Source organism: Ornithodoros turicata, chromosome 6 (assembly GCF_037126465.1).
Source record: "Ornithodoros turicata isolate Travis chromosome 6, ASM3712646v1, whole genome shotgun sequence".
Lineage (NCBI taxonomy): Eukaryota > Metazoa > Arthropoda > Arachnida > Ixodida > Argasidae > Ornithodoros > Ornithodoros turicata.
The window spans coordinates 50,455,764-50,479,649 of record NC_088206.1 but is presented as its reverse complement, the minus strand read 5'-3'; the positions used below and the strand labels follow the sequence as shown (position 1 = coordinate 50,479,649).

The following is a 23,886-nucleotide window of genomic DNA, read 5'->3' as shown; positions in this document are numbered from 1 at the left end:
CATCATATGCATAACGCAGCATCCTTCGGTTGTTTTTGCAAATATATGCACAGGATGACGACAGCACGTGATGACGTGAACTAATAGTCCCCCATTGTGTGGAATTAGCTGTGTGACCTAGTATTTAGTAACTCTAGCGTGACCCGGCGGAACCAGACTCTCGGAAACATGCATGTTTGACGGCCCGGAGCACACAGCCAGCAAGAAGCCCGTCCCGGGTCGGGGGCCCATGCAGGGCTCTAATCGGTAGTCATATAATGTAGCGGTAGACCCATAAAATCACACACATGGCACATATAATTAATAAGTCATGGAATGTCATAATGACCATTGGCAGTCACAAAACACTATATGACAGTGTTTGAAGCAGCGGTAGTCCCATAAAATCGATTCATGTTACATCATGAAAATAGTAATGGAATGTCATAATGACTGCTGATAGTCACAAAACACTATAGACACTGTTTGAACGAGCGGTAGTCCCATAAAATCGATTCATGGTATGTATCATGACATAGTCATGGAATGTCATAATGACAAGCAGTATAGTCATAAATTTATTGCTCGACACTGATTGAACCAGCTGTAGTCATGCAGTCTAGTTATGACCTCTGTGTCCAAAATAGTCATGAAATGTCATAATGGCAAGCAGCAGTCATGAATCTCACAAGACAGTTTCAACTAGTTGTAGTCGTACAAGTTATGACCCCTCGTCAGAAATCGTCATGAAATATCATAAAGACAAGCAGTAGTCATGGATTCTTGAGTAGAATATTGCAGAGAGTAAAATCACTGTAGTAATAGAATTTGTAGTCATGATAAGAATGCCACAAATTTTAATGGAAATTTCAGTTTGACACACTGCATTATGAATATATTGTTGCTTGGATTAAGTTGGTTGGTGTTGGATTAATTTGGTTGACCATTGAATTAAATTGGGTTTGGGTAGAACTGGGATTAAATTGAGTAACCAATGGATTAAAGGGACTATGAAATTTCCCGAACCCCCATACTTTTTTTCGATGGAAACTGTTCTTCCCGCAGAGAAACTAATATGCCACAAATTTTTCCGGACGAAATCGCTCCACTCTGCGAGGAGCGCGCGCTGGAAATGTCTCTTCCGCGTTCCTCCTCTCCCGCGCATATTTCCCTGTCGATGGTGTAACTGTACGGACCGCACTTCGGTTCCCCGTTACGTCACCGGTGTTGCACAATGGCAAGTAATGCCGCGAGCTCGCGCTGTGGCTGCCGCCACTGCCGAAATCTGCCGATCGCGCGAAAGCTGCTGTCATGGAAATGTCCACTCCCGATGAACGCATACGCGGGATCCTACGGCGCATGCTCCTGCCGGCCGTGGTCGCGTCATGTTACCCGTTGTGTCTCCGCTCGGCATCTCGCCACGGTGCGGCGCCAGCTGTCCTCCCTTCGCCGCTCCGTTTAAATTCGATCCCGAGAAATCCGCTCGCGCGATGAAAGCAGAATTTCGGTTCTAGACTCAGAAAAATGCCTTCTTTCGAACGAAACGAAGAAAAAAATCGTTTCATAGTCCCTTTAAAATGAGCGGGAAAACCTGTAGCATCAAAAAGAATAGTTGGTGCACAATTGTCGGGCAGATTGGAAGCTGATGATGGCTTGGTCAGAGTACGCTGTTCTCTAAATGTGCTGAAAATAATTGTCAAGGACCCAGATGCAATGGCTGAAAAGGTGCAAGCCAACAGGCTCATTCTTACAGGTTATTATTACAAGCTCATACTGGAAAGGATCAACGAGACTAGCAAAAATGCTCAAAACTCGGCCAACAGCGTTATTTGCTCACTGAGGTCACCGTAGAGATACATTTCCTTGAATTGTGAAACAAAGCATCATAAAATGAATCAGCCTAGCTGTGTGATCTGACTGGCCTATATTGGGTAGAGGTTTACAATAATACCGAGTGGAGTGACAGCCTTCTGTGGAACAAAAGCAGAAAAGTGCCGTAAGAACCTAGTTAAAACCAAAAACAAATTTAACTCCCTTGATAAGAATTAATTGCAGAACTCAGTAGGCATGATTTCTAATTCCAACTTTCTTCAAGACTTTTGCCTCTCTTGTCACAAATGCTAACAATTAAATGAACCAAAGCAGTGCAAGCAAGTGTACGTTGGAACTCAGTTGCTGAGGCAAGGCACATGAACATCTAAAACTTTGCGAGCATCCTATATATAGTAGTTATTTTTGCACATATGTATGATCTTCTGAATCCTCAGAAGTAGTTGGAACATCAGGTTCTAGAAATGTTCTTGTAATCATTTGCATTTCTGCAAAGGTTGGCTTTGACGTGGCTGCACAGATTTTAACTATTGGCACTGTTTGCACATGTTTTGACATTGTTTTGATTGGTGGTGTCGCAGCGGGTTCAGCATCATTTTCATCTGCTGACATCACAGAGAGAACCTCCCTCAGCATTCTCGCAACATCCTGCCTTGTCTTCACACATAATGGGCTGCTGAGGCGGTTTGATACAGCTTCAACAAGGATCTTGCACTCATCTAATGTGGCAGATTCTTCTGCTTGTCCTTGACATCTCATCAGTGCTGATGGGCTGCAGACCTAAGACAAAGAACACAAACAAAATACACAATAAAGTTATGTACAGATAGTCAACACGTTATGTGTTTATTTTTGCTTTGGGCCTCGTAGCCAAATCTATTTTTCCTCTTTCTACATGTGTCTAAGTCACGATTGCTTCTGAGGGGCACACCGTAACTGCAGAAGAAAGTATGTTTAAACATAATTAAATTCTACCATGGAACTGTATTTTTTGTACAAAGAAAACGTTATTATAATCAGGCAGGTGCTGAGTGTCTGTATTGCAATAAAACCTAAGAAGTCTAAGGAAATCCATTCAACAAACTAGATGAAAAAATTTTGTGGCATTTTGAAGGTTTGGTGACAACAAAAATGTGCCATTAAGCTATCAGCCCGTGAGACCCCCTGTCTACCTTCCTCTGTCTGGTTGTACGTGGTCATCCTTTGATTATGCTGTTACAGCACTGATCAGGGCATATGTTACATTAAAAAAGATTCCTGTTTTAACGACTGATTCCAAGTGATCACAGATCATTGTGCCAATAGCCAGAATGGGCTTGTGGAATGTTTCAGTTTCACAGTATGGTGTGAAACAGGCACATGCAAGTAGAGATGGGAGTAGCACAAGGCAGTCAGAACCTTGCCCTGTGTGCAGTTTCACCCTAGACGGAAATAGTATATCCAACTAGCTCATACCAGTTTTTTTTTCCCCTCGTCTGATCCATATGTCATACTGAATAAGCATATTCTAGCACAAATCATGTTTCCTATATATGCTGGAAGTTTGACTATATGCAATATGCATATTCACCAAGAATTCATTCAGGTGAAGTCAGTTACTGACTATGCTAAATTAATTAACTGGATATTTCTAAAGAGTGCGGCGTCATTGTCCTGTGCTGTGAACTAAAGTCCTGCACGGGCCGACTTTTCCGGTCACGACCCAGCCCGGGCGCATCGAAAAATGCCCCAGCCCGGACCTGTTTTTATGCGGCCCGGTGGTTCAGTGAGTATAGTCCAGCCCGGTGACTCGGCGAGTAGATCCTGCCCAAGTATTTCCAGCCGTGACATACGCGTTTCTAGCGCTTATCAAATAAATTTATAAGTAAATTTATAAGAACAGAAGACAAGGCCACAAACATATAAGTACTGGCGGTTTAACACCGCAACAGCACGAGCCCAAATTCAATCCAAAACACACGCGGTCAAGGGCGTCATCGTTACACTATGAAGCTTTTGTGGAGGTTAGCTAGAGGATGCTGTCGACAAATTACTTCTCCAAATCCCTATCCCTCTAACCAAGCTTAGCACATGTGATTGTGAAATATGTGAGGAGTCAGGAGAAATGTGAAATGGCTTTGAGAACGACCACGAAAGGGTTGAATCATATGCATTATGCAATGTTCATTGCTTGTCTTTGTAAACATCTGCAACTTTGCATCTGCCCAGGGATGACACAAGCACATTATGACATGAACTAACAGTCCATTGTGTGGAATTAGCTGCGAGACCGGGACAAGCCTGACTCTCGAAAACATGTTTGTCGGCCTGGACCCGGCCCGGAACATATAGCCAATAACAAGCCCAGCCCCGCCCGCAGGCCGGTGCCCCATGCCTGTGCAGGGCTCTACTGTGAACTATCGCTGATCCTCAGATAGTATACACAGATAGTTGGTCCTATGAAATGTAATGACAAAATCTTACCTCAGTGTCCTCCTGTGGATGCCACTGAATATCAGTATCATCATCATCATCATCTGGTCTTGCACTTGATGGTGGTGTGGCGGTGTCCCATAATGCAACTGAATGAATGTGCTTGCACATGTTCATGTGCACAAGGTTGTCAGGGCATGAACATCTGTAGGCATGTATACAAGCACTGCATGGTCGACATATAATTCTGCAGCTTGTGTTACAGATGTCAGCTGTCATTTTCGTCACCACATAGTGTGTGTCAGGAAAAGACTGAGATTTCACTTTCCATTGACCAATGTCTGCTTGGTGAACATCATCTGGCTTTATCTGCTCTCCTCTCTTGTGTCTGCTGTTGATAGCTGCCAGGTACGAGCAGGGCTTTTCCATTGCCAGCTGAACAACGTGTTCAAATGTTTTGTCTCGTGTTAACCGAAGGAGAGTGGAGATCAGTTTGTCAACTCTTTTGTTCTTCTTGCCATCAAGGTAGCAGCACTTAAGAACCCGGTGGAATACCTCGAGATGCATATTTTCGTTTAGCCCGGTACCAGTTCTATAACAGTATGCCCATATCTCTGGTCGCCCAGCATACATTTTTTCAAAATATTTCCTGAAGTCCTGCACGTGTTCTCCTTTGCAATCATTGAGGAAGGCGTCGTGCAGCTTTTTGAAAACATCTACATCCGTCTCTGAGAGAAGAGTGCGTAGTACCTACCAAAGGTAAGGAAATAATTTTAGTCTCATTTGTACACAGAGTTATAGGCCTGAAGAAAATGAGATAGAGGGAAGTTCATTTGGAGCAGTCGTGTAGAACGTGAAGAGGAAAATCGTTCTTGAGGGTTTTGTGCTTCTTTGTGTCAAACATACACACTTTTTATACTTTGAGCCTGAAATTTTCGGGAAACATTTTTTTTTCTAAATTCGGATGGTAAAAATCGGGCAAATGAACATGTGCTTAAGGCCTGTGAATTACCGTGGAAAAACTTCCAGTATGCTAAATCCGGTGGAGAAATTGGGCTCAGTCGCTCAAACTAACTGTACTGGTTTGGTACAAATGGTGAACTGCATTTGCTGCCAAACAAGTTGGTGTGCATTCCTACAGATATTTCAGTGAGGGCATTTTGCTGCGTAAAATTCGGGTTACACCCTACACAGGCAACTTCAATTCGGGGTGCAAATTCTGGGAAGAATCCGGGTTAAATTCTAGGACTTCAGGCTCTATACTGTGCATGCTACCAAACCCCCAAGCAAGAAATGACTGAGATCAGTATTTAGGCACTTCTGTAGTGTGTGTGATCAGACTTAGTTTTGAAAGCCAAAGGAAAAAGTGTAGAAGTAGGTAGAGAGTTGATAATGTTCATTGTGAACATGTTTGGCTTTATTCATAATACTATAAACACGCACACTAGATATAACATATATGAAATTGGTTGTGGCACTTTGATGATTGTGGTCATGCGTTGTACCATAATATTGTGGGAAAAAAATAATTACTTATATGCATTGTAATTGTGAAGATAGCATCCCTTGAAGACACCTTTGAGTGAGGCTATGACATCGGAGAACGGAGCGTCTATGCGCCATTTCGCCTAATTCTAAGGAACTTGTGACATTGTTGCAACTGAATCCCATTGTGGAAGGGATGCACGCTCCGACGTCACAGCAGAATGAGTCTCGGAATCCACTGATACTGATTTTTTCCGTGTCTGTTACCCTCCTTGCAGTAAAGCTTGGGTTGAAAGTTCTCGGTAATGCATCGTGTATAACTGTCTTGCCCAATGTAATTTTGGTCAGAATGTCACCACCCATTCATTATCTTACTAGACAAAGAAGAAAATACCTTCTGTGTCATTCTGCATACAGTGAGGTGTCTCTTATTTGAGTATCTCAGTGTCGACTCTTTACCATCTGAATTTTGAATCTGAACCAACTTTTGGACAAACGCACAGCAAGCTGTGAAACATGCATAATGTAAACCCCCCCGAGACTAGGGGACACAAAGGGGCAGACAAGTCTGGTCAACAAACGCAAGAATAGGCTTAATTGTTTGTTGTCCTGTCCAAGCTTATCTAATATTCCCTCACTTTTTACTGTGCCACTGGTACGTACCTTATACACATGTGCTTGATGTTCTTTACAAGAAATGTACTTGGCGATATTCTTCCTCCAGCACCTGTCTATGTGCCATTCACACAGCAGCCTTTTCTGGACGGGGCCCATGGTCTCCTCCCAGGCTTTATAGAAGGCAGGGACACTGTCACTCATGAAGACCTTTGTGTGAAGTGGTCCAGTTTCTTCTTTGATGCATTTGTAAAACAACTTGAGGGCAACACAGTCTGTCCTATTAGATATGCAGTAAGCAAGTGGCACACCTGCTCCAAATTCATCAACACATAGTAGTGCAACCAGTTGAAAGTTGAAGCCTGTAAGAAATCAGAATTTCATGAGAACTCATAGGCATGGAAACCATAGCCAACAATAGCATGAGGCATAATAGAAGCCAAGTTGAACATAAAAGGTGTACCGATGTGCACAAATAATTTAATAATGACCGAGTATTGTACATCAATTACAGTACTGTATTTTCCGGTGTATAATGCACACTCCTAAAAGCGGGCCGAATTTTAAAAAAGTTCCATGTATAACGCGCACCGCAATGTTGCTACAAGCTTCTGCGCTGCCACCAGTGTACACGATAAACCAAGGTGGTGTATCATATCTGCATATGCATTATTTGAAGCACATTTAGTCAAAGCCGTAAACTCCAATGCAACAGAATCGGTGTCATACAGTATACTTCAGTCACCTCTCCGCTTTCGGTTTCGCGTCCTTTCTCAATCATGCCAGCCATCTGAAAAGATATCAGAGATCAGATATCTTTTTATGAAGTCCGGTGCCATTTTGCCGGTTTTGTCAACTGACCCTAAGAGATCTGGGAGAAAGTCACAGCACACCCTGGAAGCGGCTAGAATTTGTACATCACCGACCTGAGAAAGAACTCAGCAGGAAAATATTTACGTGTATAACGCCCGTTATACACCGGAAAATACAGTAGTTGAACGTTGATAACAGTTCTGTGCCCCAGCCACAGATATTTTTTTATGAACATAACAAAAGAAGGCAAGCGAGCTGGCGTGACGGTGAAATATATTTTTGTTTTATTTAATTAAATAATTATATGTTACATATAGCTACAGTCGACCCGCGTTTATCCGGACTTCATTTATCTGGATCCTGCGCTATCCTGACAAAAAAGCATGGGGACGGATTTCTCCGCATGTGTTTCGCCCTTGTTTATCCGGACTGCATCTTCCGGACTCGGACGAGAATTCCAGGGAACAGAAGTGACTAATACCCAACAATCGGCTTCAGTTATCCGGTCATTGTCCAGGAATGACATTTGGCCCACACCTAGTCAAGCAAGGTCGAGAACCCTGGTCGTGGCCTCCTTTTTACTGACACAAAGACGGTGTTGCTAGGAAGAATTTTCTCCCTTTCCGACTTTGCACGTTACACAAAAGTAAACCACTGAGCAGTCTTGTCATTTTAAACTGAGAAGGTCCGCAACGAGCAGACCTGCGCTGCAATCACAGATGACGATATCGTCAGTGTCGTTGCTTCCGATAGTGTTCAAGAAGAATCTGACGATGAAAGTGTGGATGCACCGGCTGTGACGGTAGAAAATGCGCTGGCGGCACTGAGAACAGTGCTATTATTTTTCGAGCAACAGAACAATATTTCGCAAGTAAATGCCATTAGCAAGAACTGGATGCGTGTATTAGAATGAAACAGATGACAATGGATAGTTTTCTGCGTAATGGTCAATAAAGATGTCCTTTTAGGATCACTCTGGATTTTCGTGTTTCACTTATCCAGTTCCCCCGCTATCCGGACATTTCCACAGGAAACGGAGCCGTCCCGATAAACGTGGCTCGACTGTATAAAGAGTTTGCTAACTGTCCAATTATTACGGTATTACAACACTGTTCAGCAGAGTTATTTTTTAAACTCTGTGTTAGCGCCCTGAAGCAACTGTTCTGTCCAAGTTCTGTGGTGTCAACCAGTACCACTTTGTGTTTTGTACATCTCAGTTTTTTTTTTTTCTTTCAGAAAAAGTCCATGTGATATGATTGCTGGAAAGACTTAGGCTGGGTGTTTCTCAAAACACCCTACAGCTTACTAATCTAGACCTCAACCCTAGTATAAATAATTAGACTGTTCACTAGTCAATTATGCAGACATGTTAGGACTATGTATATTACAAATTATAGCCAATTATGGGAGGCTCATCTTATTTTGGAAGGAGGGGAACTGAGCATCAGCAACACATCGATTGGCCTGTCAATGCAGGAAAGTGTATTTTTGTAGGGTTTCAAAGTGTAAAAGCATTGTACTGTCAACAAAATGTTATTAGTGTGCCATCCATGTGTGTTGTCCTTCATGTTTTTTGTTGTTTGTTTTTAGTGGCAGTTATAGCTACGTGCCTAATTAGCTAATTGAGTGGAATGAAATGAAAAATATGGGTGACCAGAGCACATAATACTGAAAAAAGAAAGATCTTTCATTCATGCAGAGCTCATCATCGCCTTAGAAATTGTTAGTGCATGTAAACGTAAACATTGGTTTTTCTTCTTTTTTTTACCACACAGAAGGGTGTACCGTTCCCAGGATAAATCATTCACTAGAATACACACAGTGGCTTTGAGCTCTCTGAGGCTTTATACATGCATTGCCAACTGATGTTAGAAAAGACATCCGCTGCAGTTTGGGAGAACAATACCACCTGTTGACCTGTCACCAGTAAAAACAAAAATAAAAAGTGTGCACCTTGCTACTGGGTTTATTTGGTGACAGTGCAGTCTCTCACCTATTTGGACAGTACTGAGTAGAAATAACCCGCGCATTTCAGTTGCCCGTTCGCCATGAAAGCGACTGAGCACCGACAACGGCAAGTCTCTGCATGTTCGACAAAGCCCTAGGTTTTTCTTATCGTTTTTGGTCAAACGCACATGCCAGTTGTCGCCGCGTGCTGGCATACGAGTTGCTGCAGTGCAATGTTGGTTTCTACGAAGATCAACGAAGACGAATCACAAACTAGAGACAAAATTTACCCTTGTCATACTGTCAAGGATTTGCAGTAAAGCATTACAAATTCCACTGCCAAACTGCCATGTAGGGACCCAACATACAATAGCTTAACAAACAAAAAACGAAAAAAAAAAAAAAAACACTCGAAACGAATAACCGAACAAGAGGAGGGAAGGATAACGGACGTAATTTCGTTACCGTTTCCATTTTCGTTACTGCTAGATTTTCGATTCCGTTATCTGTTTCTGATACCAGCATTCAATTTCGTTTCCGTTCCGTTCCGTTACTGTTTCTGGTAATGGAACAGCCGACGCAAAACTGCGGGAGGGCAGCCTGTCCGGCTCTGTCAGCACCATGTTTTGCTTCGGTGTCACACGTAGACACTACACAAGTAAATTTACGTCATTGGGATGCGCACATCTTGCAAAGAACTTTTTACAAAGAATTTCTAAAGAAGTGTAGGAACATGTCTTCAGTTAGTCTTCTGTCTCCAGTCACTCTGAGTCCAGCAACCCAGGATGGGCGTAACCTTCATCCAATGTCGCATTCATAGGCGGACACTCTCAGTCGTAAACAATACTGCCATTGCCACGGTGAAAAGAAGAAAGTAAAAAATAAAAATAATAAAAATCATATGCTGTCATCCTCGTGCTATGGTGGAGTAGAGTGCGTGGAATCTATGTTGTTTAAGTCTAATGTCTCGATGCCATACAGGTAATGTCACGAGTCGGTAAGCGAGTAATGCACAGTCGATATCCAACATTGCGCTTTGTTTCCATGCTGTCGTGTAGTATTTAGAGTATTATAGGGAATGTCATCAAAATACAAAAATAAAATTAAAAGCCACTGAAATGTCATTGCACAACAGTAATAGCCATTACCCGAATTCAATACCGGATGATAATTTTTCGTTTCCGTTTCTATTTCCGGTAATGGAGCACAGTGATATGCGTTTCCATTATCGTTACCATCTCCAATTTCGGTAATATACCGTTTCTGTTTCCGTTACCATTACTGTTACCCTTCCTTGAACAAGAGCAGAAGAAGAAATCATGAGTACCTTCCTGCAAGATCGAAAGCTTTCTTTAAAAGGGATACATAAAGCTGTTACAACATGTAATAATAATAAACTGTCACAACGAGACAATGCACACAGACAGGGCAGTCTTTTTCCGATGCTTAAAGAAACCTAAGGTTCCCATGCACCATCAGTTGATGGAACACAGAGAAATATGTAATAACAAATTCTGAAAGTAGGCAGCAATCAACTGGAAGTTTTGTGAATGTTTTGTCATATTGCAGGAGAGTACTCAGTACAGGACAGGAATAAAGCATATAGAATAAAAGCGGAACATAAAATGCAGACTGCAGCGAGTGACAAGTTGTACTTGTAATGTTGGCAGCATGTTAACCGCATTCTTTTTTCTATAAGACATGAATTTCTCAAATCGGAGCTCTTTATAGGAGTCATACAAAGTGCCACCTATGTGTCCAGGTACATACCCACACTTAAATATATTTACATGCTGTAACAGCTTCCAAACAAAGCTCAAAATGTAGGATATGGTCTTCACTTTAAAGGAGTACAGAGTGCCATCGAAAAAAATTTCAGATTAAGGCGTCTGATGAAAGCGTGTGTGTCATTTCACCGAATAGCGCAAAGGGTTTTGATGTGTGCAATTTGTTTCCCAGAAAAAAACTCACATAAACATGGCCCTGCGCGTTCACCCATAGCTCACCACTCCAGGTATAATGAGGATGAGAAGGTATGATGCCACATCACCGATGACATTATAAGGAGAACTCGTTCTGGTTCGCCGGTCAGTGGAGGTCAGCGCCTTGTCCCTTTGCCACCGTAAACCAGTTTTGCCAGTTCTCCCGGAGAATTTGGAATAGAAGGAGCGGATGAATCATTACCGAGCCAGGAAAAAGGCTTTTTCAGAACCCGGAACAGCCGAATAGCAGACGACAGCGGAGTAGCAGACAACATTTCTCTAGACCAATCAGCGAGCGTCCTCCTTATACCGCCCGCGCGAGGTTCCAGGCTGATCACAGGCTGGTACTGCTCTTCTCTGGTTGCGCACGGCCGCTATTTGCGGCGCATTTTACATTAAATTTCTGGGATAATTATGACTCTGTGGTGTGAATTACTTCGCATGGTGCATCTTACTGGCCTACTTAACAGTTTTATAGGAAGAAAACAGGATGTTAAAAATGGCTTCTGTGCTACTTTAAAAGTCATAGTGCAGGAGAGCATGCATTACTGTAAACCTTTTCACCTGAACCTTTAAGCAAAATGCATGAAGTGGCAGTATACATAGAATGACCCACCTGTGGTGCCGTGTGTAGAATCTACGCACACTTTCTCAGTGCCCAAATGCCTTGACATTTGTTTTTGCACACCTGTCATGAGCACTAACAAGAAATCCTCATCTTGCAACAAGTCGGTGTTTCCTCGTTGAAAGACAGTAGGGTCATCCTTCTCGCCTTGCTGCTTGAAGAAAAGCACTGGATTGTTTGTTTGCGATCTCATAGAACTGACCCACAGGGCAACACTATGGTGATCGTCTTCGTGCTTCCTCTCATCATAACATATATTGTAGTCCGTCATGATGTTGTGCAGGGCCTGCCTTGCGGTGAGGTGAATCGTTTGAAATGTGTCGTCCAGCATGCCCCGGATACCGTCAAACGCAACACTGGGTGCAACATCGTCATGTAGTTTTCCTGATATAAGAAAATAGTTTGTTTAAGGTAAAAAAGAAAGACCTTCCAGTATAACATAGTGTTTTACAGGGATCTGCAGTGACTTCATTCCAAAGTAATAACCTGTTACTTACCAGCTATTATTGCATCTTTCCCTGTTTTTGTCAGTAGGGTATGACACAGCTCAAAGTCATGTCCATAATGGGAAGCTTGAAAGACAACTGAGACCTTGCCATTTTGGAATATTGCAGACATATCTGCAAGGCAGGTTGACCCACACTTGACTGACCCTTGTGATTTTATGGATCTTTTCCGGTGCTGTGTCTTCTCTATAAAGGCTCCTGATCGGTTACAAATATAGTAACACTTTGAACCTCCATCTTTCAATCTTTTTTTTCCTGTGCGTTTAATAAAGTGGCTCCTGGTTGCCTTTTGCATTTCTTCTTTCCAGGCATGAAAATCTGAAAGCAGTAAAATTAAGCAATGTACTCAATTTCAACACAATTATGCCATTCATAATACTAAACCATGTGCGACAAGATACGTGCAAATGGTAGGTGTGTGCAACAGAGCATGAGACGTATATACTTACCAGCTTCAGAATTGAACTCGTGAGTTTCATAGTTCACTTGGAAGTTATGTACATCCACATGATGCTGCCTGAGAGGGTGCAGCTGAGAAAATGTTGACTGGCACTTGTTGCACCTGTACGCTATGTGAGCCGAATTTGTTGCCATTTGTTAATTGGGAACCTGAGTAACAGAGCGGAGCATGGAACAATATTGTACAGACGCCCCCACTTTTTGCACCGAACATGCACATGACATCATTCGCAGGTGTTACTAAAACGTTCCCTCACCGGTGCCCATCGACGGACGTCCAACAAGATACACAGCTTTCTTGAAGAGAATATTTAGCTATGGTGGTGGTGTGATGTTGGGTGTTCTATGCGAGGTCTTCATGGTACGTTAGCAGTGCATCACGGATGATCCGACGTGTCGCTGGAATATTTAGCTAAATCGCCATCCGCAAGCGTGTCCGCAAGTCTGTTCGCGGCATGGTTCGCGAGGCGAGGCGTGAGCAGCGTGAGCAGACCACTTCCCCACTTCTATAGCTAGCGAAGAGCCAAGCAAGCCAAGTCGGCAAGCCCCCCAGCGGCAAAGACGCACGGTGCGGAACACGGTGCCACGGTGCGGACGGAGGATCGCGGCATCGCGGCGCGACTTTCAAAAGGTTAGTGAAATTTCACTCTTACCGCACCGAAAATGCCGGGGGAAAAAGCGGACCAGCGAATGCTACAGTGCGATGAGTGTAGGCGCTGGATGTATATAGAGGAGACAGACTTCGAGAGTTATAAACAAGCTGAAGAGTCAACGGACAGATTCGAATGCAAGATATGCAAGAAGTTCCAGAGGTACGACCAGAAATTGAGCGACCAACGCGAGACCCTCACGAGTATGGAAGAGAGAAACCAGACCCTCGGCAAAATAGTAGAAAGCCTAACAGCACAACTCGGGACCCTTTCGGAAAAGCTCACCACGCTGCAAAACGACGAACTTCGAGCGCAACCCAAGAGGCAAACCGTAAAATCTGCAAAATGCGAGACAAAAACGGAGATAATCGAATCCTTAATCAATAGAGTGGAGACGCTCGAAAAAGAAAACGGGGAGCTTCAAGCAGCAAAACAAATGGCGGAAGGCAGAGCTAACACGGCGACCAAGGATCGAGTGAACCCCCCACGTGAACACCCCCAGACAGAGGCGGAGAGTTTTCATTTTCCCGGAGGGGGCAAGGGCGCACCGCGAAGTAAGTACTCTGACGGGGGGGATATGTTTAGTAAGAAAAAAAGAAGGGAAAGGTAAACCAGATGGATGCCGGCTTGTTATTAAAAAAAAGTGAAAGGGGGAAGTCAAAAGAGGCAAAGAAAATAAGAAAACGAAAAACAGGAATGAAAAGGAAAAGAAAAATGAAGAACACAAAACTAAAGCTGAAGAATCACACACTCTAGCGGGATCCTATGATGTATGCAGAACTGGTATAGAAGAGGAAGGAAGAACAGAAAAAAGCAAAACAAAATAAAAAACGGAGAGAACGTAAACAGTGAACATGTGCACATCTGAAGGCATTACGCCTTTGAAAACTGAGTGCAAAAGGAACAAACTGTATTGAATCCTCGATGTTTGACCCGAAATGCGCGCAATATAATGAATATGGTCAATGAAACTGAGCAGCGGGAGTTGAACCCGCTCCCAACGAATATGCGTTCCGAAGATCCTGCCGTTACACCTCACTGGCAGCTGCTGGTACCTTTTCGACTGCTTCGTTTCATTGATCTGATTGCTTTGGGCGAAATTCAGGCTATGTGTTGTTTCATCCTCTGTGTTTCTTCGCTTCACCTTATACTGTGATAATGAGTATGGTGGGCGGATACATATTTTATAAATTGCAAGATGCATTTTTGGGTTGGTGCCTCTGCGCTCTTTTGACCCGGGCGCGCCGAGCCCCAAAGGTTGGTGTCAGCCCCTTAGCGGGACTTCCCGGGGGAGGCGGCGCCCCCCCTAGTTCATGTTCCGGGGGGGCAAGGGCCCCCGCGCCCCCCCCCCCCCCCCCCCCCGCAGCCGGCGCCTATGCCCCCAGAAACCATCCATGGCAAATGACGTCGCCTCAAACAGTCAAGCGAGAGAAAAGAACACTGCGGAAAGAGATCGACGCCCAGGGGCAACCCAAAAGTGTGTCACCATAATAGAGGACTCGAATGTAACAGCCCAGTTAACCATAAATGTCCCTAGGATGACTGCAAGACATCCTTACCAGGATATGTGGACTACCTGTGGACGTCCACAATCCTCTCCATAATGTCAGAGTGGACATCCCATGGATATTAAAACAAGCATTCATATCATGTCACTGGGATGTCTTCCAGAGACATGATCTGGTACCTTGTTGGGGCGTTTTTTATATTATGCTAGGTGTATATACTTTGAGCAATATCATGATGCAAATATCTGGTTCAGCTTCAAAATTTATTGGTGTACTGACTGTGTACCGTGAAACAACTTTTCATAAAAATACTCTCGACTAGAATGAATTAAAAGTAAGATAGGAAACTACAATAGTACCAAAGCAGCTAGGAGCTTATACGTATGCTCCGTTTATAAGCATTTTTAGCAGAATGGAGACAAAAATATACATGTTGTGTAGAGAACAAGGTTAAGCCACATTGTACTAGCAGGGGCACTGCCGTGGAAACACACGTTTATGGGTGTGTGCCCTATTGACGAGTGATATCAGGTTTTATGTGATTGGGGGACACTGTCTTGATGCTAGGGTTGCCACCTTTCGTAGTGAAAAATACCGGCTGAGGGAGAGGAGGTGATATAGAGGGAAAGGGGAAAGGTTCGCGGGAAAGGTAAAGTGGATGAGGGTACACTGGATTGTACTGGAGCAACCGGATTGGACTGCCATTTACTTTGAAAAACGCATCGATGCACGCAAACCCTTCTTTGCAGGAGGAGATCCCATCATGGCTGTATACGGCCTAAGTTCTACCTGGCTCGACACAACCACCAATAGCATTTCACAACCACTGATCTTGTAACCTCCGAACAAATGAATAGTAATAATAATAATAATGAATAACTAAGAAAACGCCTGGTGATTGCGGAGTTGGGTCTGTGCTCCAGATTTATTCAAGCTGTAGTGAAATGTTGAAGCGAAAACCTCGCAAAAGCCCCTGGGAAATGTCTTGAGCCACAAATACCGGCAAAAGGCTGCCGGTATCACCTTCCTACCGGCAACCGGCAGAGCGAGCAAGTAACCGGCCGTGCCGGTATAATACCGGCCTGGTGGCAACCCTACTTGATGCTCATGTTAACACATGGAGCTGCTCTGATACTAATGTTAACAGAGCTGTCCAGGCTGACGTTAACACTAGAGCCGCTCTGATGCTGATGCTAAGATATGAGGGCTGCCTTGATGATGATGTGACACAATAGTTGCATTGATGATCGTTATGGCAATATCTTGAAAATGCTGCTGTGTGGCCAGCAACGGCAAGCTATTCATCGCCCCTCCTCCTCGCTGTCTACATGTTTTCTGAAATGTTCTGCTAAGTAAGCCGTTCATGTCAGAGGAAGATGAGAACCCGCAAAAACCCACGCGGAACAGTAGATAGCAGCAAGAAATCACTTTACTCACCACTCACGAGTACGTACCTCTGAAAGCATCCCCATTCATCATCAACACACCTGAGCGCTCGTCTCACGTACGCGGGTACAAAATTCGCAATGATCGGACAGTGAACAACAATGAAAAAAAAAAGCACATGGATTCTCACTTCCGATCCAACTTGTCTTTCTCAAAGCATTTGCAAATCTTGTAATGACGTGCATGAGTCTCCACCACATTGAACAGAATGCTTGCGTCTTTCTTCCTGGTGCCTGTTGCGCCATACACGCCTAATCTGCAAGAAATATCTTTTCAGAAAATACGTTGACAGCATAACCATGTGCAGTAGGTTTCAAGACATACATATACACACCGGCTACACAAACCATACAGTCGCTCACGGTTTCATCTTGCGTTCCATCTCCCTGTCGTTGTTCAGATTTCCCGCAAATGGAGTGAAATCTACAATGACAATGCATGGCACAGTCGAACATATTATTTCACAGTTATATTGATTACACACCTGACACGGCAAAACTCCTGATGGCGAAGAGCGATTTTGGCTTTAGATCCAGGGCCGCGTCCTCACTCCTTGACATCTCAAACGAGCCTGACTGGTCTGGGGGTTGGCAGAAACACTTCCCCTTACGTGATCTTTCTCAGACGGGCTGCTAGAACGACAGCATGAATTGGGAACGGCAGTACAAGCCCTCTAATAGCTACAGACTTAGCGGCAGAGGCGGAGAGTTCTCATTTTCCCGGAGGGGACAAGGGCGCACCGCGAAATAAGTACTCTGGCGGGGGGGGGTTATGTTTATTAAGAAAAGAATGGAAAGGTAAGCCAGATGGATGTCGGCTTGTTATTCCAAAAAAAAGTGAAAGGAGGAAGTCAAAAAAGGCAAAGACAATAAGAAAACAAAAAGAATGAAAGAAACGGAAAGAGAAATGAAGAACACAAAACTAAGGCTCAAGAATCACACACCCTTGCGGGATCCTATGATGTATATGCAGAACTGGTATAGAAATAATAGGAAGGAAGAACAGAAAAAGCAAAACAAACGAAAAAACAGAGAGAACGTAAACAGTGAACATGTGAACAACTGAAGGCCTTTGAAAACTGAGTGCAAAAAGAACAAAACGTATTGAATCCTCCGTGTTTGACCCGAAATGCGCGCAATATGGTCAATGAAATGGAGCAGCGGGAGTTGAACCCGCTCCCAACGAATATGCGTTACCGTTACACCTCACTGGCAGCTGCTGGTACTTTTTGACTGCTTCGTTTCATTGATCTGATTGCTTTGGGCGAAATTCAGGCTATGTGTTGTGTCATCCTCTGTGTTTCTTCGCCTCACCTACTGTGATAATGAGTATGGTGGGCGGATACATATTATACAAATTGCAAGATGCATTTTTGGGTTGGTACCTCTTCGCTCTTTTGACCCGGGCGCGCCGAGCCCCAAAGTTTGGTGTCAGTCTCTTAGCGGGACTTCCCGGGGGAGGCGGCGCCCCCCCTAGTTCATGTTCCGGGGGGGGCAAGGGCCCCCGCGCCCCCCCGCAGTCGGCGCCTATGCTTAGCGGAACAATAATACGCTCGAGATCATGCCATCATGCGTACTACCCCTGCGATGAGAGTTAAGAGGCCACTACTCAGAGAGATAGGTAGGGACAGACGTGTGAGCATAATTCGAATACCAGGAGCGAAAACTAGCGAAATCCTCGACGAAATGTCCAAGGTGCCGCAGAACGAAGGTGAAGAGAACTTTGTAATCATCATGGCAAGACCAAATGACGTACTGAGTGGCCAGGAACCAGAGCAAATAACATCAGCGTTGACAGATAAGGGGAACCAGTGGCTGGAAGAACACCCAAACGGGACCATAGGAATTTGTTTCATTCCATTTACGAAAGAAAGAGGACAGGAAGTGCAAGCCAAAATTCGACAGCAAACATGCAAAAACATGCAAACAGTGTGCCACTCAGCGCCCCGCATGCTCTTCTTGAATAATTACCATATTGTCACGGATGAAAACAGACGAGCGAGGCGGCGAATAATCGGCGAACGCTTTATTAAGCGACTTAGCTGATTAATATCAGAGGAATAGCTCTTAAAGAATAATGATCCGACTGGGAGCTCACAAGCTTTTATGCTCAGCGGCGAACATTGTAGAAAGCACGCGTCGGTGGAGAGGGAGAAATACAGAAGCCTCTCCAAGGTCGTCGGTCCGTCCTTGAGATTGATGTGAGCGAAGGAGCAGATGCTTCAAGAAGGATCGCCTGCCATGTAGCGCGACGTGTCGCGAGCCCCAGCCCGTCGTTCGACGCCTCGTTGCCTGTTGTTGTTGTTGCGTGTGGTCGCCCCAAAGACGATACGTGGCAATATCCTGAGGAGAACAGAATCGTCAGGAATAGTGGATATCCACTTTTCGCAGGAGGGGAGTGAAAAGGTGGCGCAACACATCGCGCAAAAGATTGATGATTTTTTAGAAGCAGAAATCGCCAACGTACACTTCCACTGCACATCTACAGACCTGGACTGCTAGCTTAATTAACACTCATTTTCTGAAATGTGTTCGGGAATATGTGAGCCCTTGTCAATTTTGGTGCCGCACGTAGCCCGCCTTGCTGCAGATCGTAATCGAGAAGTGCTGAGTAGTGTTTATGCCACACTTCCCCATTTGGAAGCTTCAAAAGAATTTTGTCAGGATACAGTCAGCACTTGGCCATTTATTACTGGCTGCTCTCACCATGAACTTTCCCACTTTGACGAGGTTGTTCCTAATGCACTTGAACAGTGTGGTGGGTCATAGGTGCAGAACACCCTTTTATCTTCATAGCAGGGGTGCTGGAACGATGTGTTGAGAGCCTTTGTGCCTCGCCCACTGGGAACACTTCCGCCACTGATCCCTGCAAGTAGACATTGATGACAGCCATGAGAAACATGTTGCAGATCATTGTATGTGTGTCAACATACCTAAAGCGTTCAGTGCAGAACGGTTTGATGTCGAGTTGTCGCATGTGATTGCGTCTACCTGCACTCCAGCATTACTGAGGTGGGCGATGCACTGAAGGAAAGACGCGTCTCCGAAGATGCGTAATGAACAATATAACGAGAAGAAAAAAATGGTGTTCCTTCATGGATTTTTTTTGCGGACGATCTATCGAACGGATTTTTGGGCAACGGTATCAGGTGACAGAAGGGACCATATGTTCCCATTGGGACGACCTTGTAGCTTTTATAATTAAAAAGTTAATTAACGATTTTTAGGTACTTAGTCATTCGACGGTTGAGCAACAGATGGCCAAGAACGTCCGCCGGCCCAGAGATGATAGAAGTGAAAACAGGATGTCTATAGTCCCTGTAGGAAGGGAGTTGCCTCAGGACAGAAGCCGCCGATATTTCGAACAGAGACTGTTCTTCTTCTGGGCATATAGTGGACTGGACTATACTATACTGGACTGGACTATAGTCCCTGTAGTTTTTTTTATGAAAAATCTGTTTTAAAAAGGACACTCTGTATAATCTCCTGCCAAGACACACCCGCACCCTATCCCGCACCCTACTAGAATCCTCCCTAATGAACCTTTTTCACATACGCGTCGTATCGTATAGCGGCTCTCTAGCGAATCACAATCAGGTATCACAAAGGACCAAAACCGGTCCGGTGTGGGACCGACGAGCTCGCGCCGTTCGTGCGGTATCCCCACTGGTCCCTACTTCTGCCGTCCCCATACTGCGCCAAGACGGAGATAACCCCTCTTCGGCGCCTCAAGGTCATGCGCATGCGCATAAAGCGCTGTGAAAAAAAGCCCATAGCAACCACAAAGGATGTGTGAGCCAACTTAGCATTGTCCTTTCCCAGAAGGTTTGGTCACTCTCCCTCCTTAACCCCGTTACCCCCGGATAACTTCTCTAATCTTGGCTAATAGACCTCTCCATGTTTACAAACAAATGACGCCAGATGGTACAACAGCGCTGCCAACTTGCGGGTCATAAGGCGTGGGAAATGCGACGGGTGCATTGGGGACGGTGGAGATGAGCCGGTTGGTTCGTGCCCGGGGAATCGGGATGGGGAAGTTTAAAACGGGGGAATAGTGCACCACATTCACTTACGCCGAGATGCCGAAATGTACACTTTCTTTTTACCCTGTCTCCCTTGCACATTGTGTATTAAAGCTTCATTGCTGGTTCGTGAGTCTGTCGTGTGTTCTTCTCGTCCTGTGTTTTCCCTCAAACTCAAGGCAATGTTAACATCAAATTATAAGGGAGTCTGGCCATTAGGAGGAGCCTAAAAAAGAGGCTCGACCTGCCGTTACGAAGAGGTCCTACAGCTCGCTAACCTTATCAGTGACTTCCTTCGTTCATTGTTCTTAGGCACTTGAGGCTCTGTGTGTTATCCTTTCTTCTATGTTCCAGCCTCAGAACATCAATTTCCATCGTGTTCAACAGATGCTGCTTGCGTCGCCTCGACATATGAATGTGTGTGTTTGAGTGAGAAAACATGTAAGAGTGAAAGTTGAATGAGTGAGTGAGCGGATGTGGCTTGTCCCTTCAGATGACGCACCATTGGAAGTCATTGGGGAGGCGTATTAGCTTAGCTCAATAGGTAGAGCCCTGAACCGGTAATCCAGAAGATGTTGGTTCGTGTCCTGCGGGTGGCAATCATAAGGCCGAATTATCAGAAGCCGAAACTCAAAAGGCTGAAAAGTCAGAAAACTGAATTATCGAAAGGCCGAAAAATGAGGAACCCAAGATAAGAAAAATGTTATTCCAACTGCGATAAAAAAAAATTGCTCTACAAATTAAGTAGGATAGACTTGTTTGGAATGAATACATCAAATAAATCATTTCACCGAACTTCGCGTTAATAACGTACTTTCGATCACTTAGGGGAAAAACAAAAATGAGAAAGAGACATACAAGCTATGAACCGCTTGACCTCATCGATACCTCATCTCGTACGCTATGAGATTATGAACCGCTGTGTTATTGTACGCGTTTTTTGTACATGGTGGCAATCACGTTCGAGTCACCAAAGGCATAAGAAGCACCATCTCCTCTACAATTCTTTCAGTGGGTCATTCACTGGCATTCACCCGCCAGACACTTTCCTTTTATAGTAAACATGTTACAGATTATTGACTAGAGAGACAAAGCGGGGTAGTTGGTAAACGTTCATAATTTGCTAATATACAGCATAGAAGACACGGACAAAGTCGGTTAGGAACATAAACGAGACTTAGACCTGCATACTCTCAACTAAGCGAAAATTTTATTCGGAAGGGGTATTTGTACAGAAAAAACACGTGATCACAAACATCGCAAAAACAAATTACTTATCAATAGCAACAATTCAAGCGGTCACGCGCACAAGATTACATCAACAAAATTCCCCCAAAGGGGGTCCCAGAAGTAAAAACAAGATATCATCAAACACCTGAACATGAGTGGCAAACAAAAGTTGATCAAAGCCTGCCCTGTGTTCAAGTATTACCTTTCAAGGTTGGTCGAGATAGGGATGGGGAACAGCCCCGATTATCTCACACACGTACTGTTTTATGTATGTTCAAACCTAGGTGTGCATGAGCACTGGCTACAGTGGACTGCCAGATGACCAGATGGAGTTCTGCCTAGGGTTGAAGCGGGCTGCATCAATCGAACATTCAGGCAACGGCCTGACTGCCGTTGCCTGAAGATATGCCACCAATATTGTATTTTCGGCACCGCACATGTTGCAAGCTCTATGTCCAAACGTAAACCAGCCCAAACAACCTACAACCTGTGATGTGCGCCATCGCAACGCTTCCGTTCAGTGCGACTTCGGCGTGGTTTATTCCATCCCGTTGAGCTGCGGCAAAGTCTATGTCGTGCAGCCAGGCCGTTACCCGAATGTTCGATTGATGTAGCATGCTTCCACCCTGGCCAGAACTCCATCTGGTCATCTGACAGTCCACTGTAGCCAGTGCTCATGCACACCTAGGTTTTGTACATACTTCTGTGTTATTAAAGCGGCACTAAAATGCAAAATCAAGTTCACTTCAGATTACGTTACACGCTATGTTAATTTCGTACTTGTTATCATAATTCAAAACTTTGATTCCGTTACGAAGCTACAATCAAAATTATACCGGACTCTTTCATGCTTCGGCACTAATCAGCGAACGACGCTTCAGCTTGTGCATCGGTGTTATGAGTCCATGCTGCGCGTACCGTGCCATGGAGCAGTCCCGGTGAAAAACATAGCGCACGTAGCGCACGTTGCGAAGCGGACGGGCGTCGCTGTCCGAAGCACGTGAAGGTAAATGTTGTCAGCGGAACATTCGCGCGAACTGCTGTAGGCTACTTCAGTGAATCGGTATTGAAAAATGCAGCAGTGCGCATCATGCCGCGCATATACGGAACACTACGATCGGACCCGTCCCAAATCCACACGCCCACGATAGGTATGCGCGCGCTTCTCCTGCTGTCTTATTGGATTGGTGCTAATTAAAAACACGGACTTTCATTTGAGAGCAAGTCGTTTTTGCATTTTAGTGCCCGTTTAGAGCGTAGAAAACAGTGCGTGAGATAATCGCTTACGTCCCATTTCGCCTATTCTCATTTCGCCTAATGCGACTTTTAGGATGAAGAGGGCGAGGGGGTGCCTGCCATTAGGCGAAATGGGACTGCCAACAAGTGGGCGTTACTGTCAGTGATTGACGTCAGCAGGGGATGGCTCCGCCCCTGTGTGCACTCTGCACTACAAAGTTCTAATTAAGCGTCGCGAAAAAAGCAGTGTGACCAGAAGGACAGAGTGATGCGGTTCTGCATCAGAGCCAGGCTCGCGGCGCCTGTGGCTCGACAGTCTAGGAACTCTTCTTCGAACGACACATCTGGACTTATTGTCCTTTTCACCAAGCCTTGCGTGAATGCCATTGCAAGCAATATAATACTTTTCAGTATTTTCCGACCCGACACAGCGAAATGAAAATGTGCAAATGTCACTTGTCTTCCCAGTAGTGTCGTCAACCTCTTCGTGCAATTCGCCGAAGGTTTCTCTGAGACCAGCGGGAGAATAACGATGCATTAGTCTGGAAGTTGTGACCGCTCCTTCTAGATACTTCAACTCGCAGCTTGGACTCTTCCCTTCGACCGGCAAGCTGAGTGACCAAGCTGTGACTATCGATGTTACCAAGCTGTTCATCTTCAGTTGCATTTGCTAGTAGATAGTAGACGAGTGATCAAGAAGTGTCGTTTTTGACAACGCGACGAGGAGGCAATCAACTTGAAGTCGGCGAACGAAGGCTGATCTCATATGTATGCTGTCGGACATCGGATGTACCATAACTTTTTTTAATCTCGTGTTAGCACAGCGAAGCAACTGTGGCTATGAGCGCCGTACAGACGTCAACAGATGGAGAGGCAGCAGAGGAAGCAGTCCGGTACAGTGGGGTAGTACGCGTCCTGGACCGACTTCAGAGGGAACTGTGTAGACAGCACTCTAATTGAACATTGGCGTTGAACTATGCTCGTTACGCTTTAAAAACATGCTGAGCTTCTTCTGGCATCGTGCCTCGCGAGTGAAAACTTTGAATGTAAATTGCAACCCCCTCGTTCAACACGGCGAATGTGTTTTCGTGTGTATACGTGAGGTAGGCACGGAGTGCAGAAAAAGTAAGCATGTGTGATGA

At 44.7% G+C, this 23,886-nt stretch overlaps 1 protein-coding gene across 1 annotated transcript; it reads right to left on the bottom strand.

The window, feature by feature from the left end:
- Positions 1 to 544: 544 nt before the first annotated feature.
- Positions 545 to 13,189, bottom strand: LOC135396665 (uncharacterized). Its single transcript, XM_064627754.1, has 7 exons — positions 12,911 to 13,189; positions 12,644 to 12,803; positions 12,186 to 12,512; positions 11,680 to 12,072; positions 6,370 to 6,683; positions 4,273 to 4,971; positions 545 to 2,589 (listed from the first exon to the last, which is right to left on the bottom strand). Exons 2-7 carry the CDS (start codon positions 12,786 to 12,788, stop codon positions 2,209 to 2,211), a joined length of 2,259 nt encoding a protein of 752 aa, XP_064483824.1. The 5' UTR covers positions 12,789 to 12,803; positions 12,911 to 13,189; the 3' UTR covers positions 545 to 2,208.
- Between the last annotated feature and the right edge of the window lie 10,697 nt (positions 13,190 to 23,886).

Coding starts and splice junctions, on each gene's coding strand:
- LOC135396665 (XM_064627754.1), bottom strand. CDS start 12,788: ATGGCAACAAATTCGGCTCACATAGCGTACAGGTGCAACAAGTGCCAG. Junction 12,073..12,185: donor GAAAGATGCAATAATAGCTG/GTAAGTAACAGG, acceptor TTCTTATATCAG/GAAAACTACATGACGATGTT. Junction 6,684..11,679: donor TTCTACACACGGCACCACAG/GTGGGTCATTCT, acceptor GATTTCTTACAG/GCTTCAACTTTCAACTGGTT.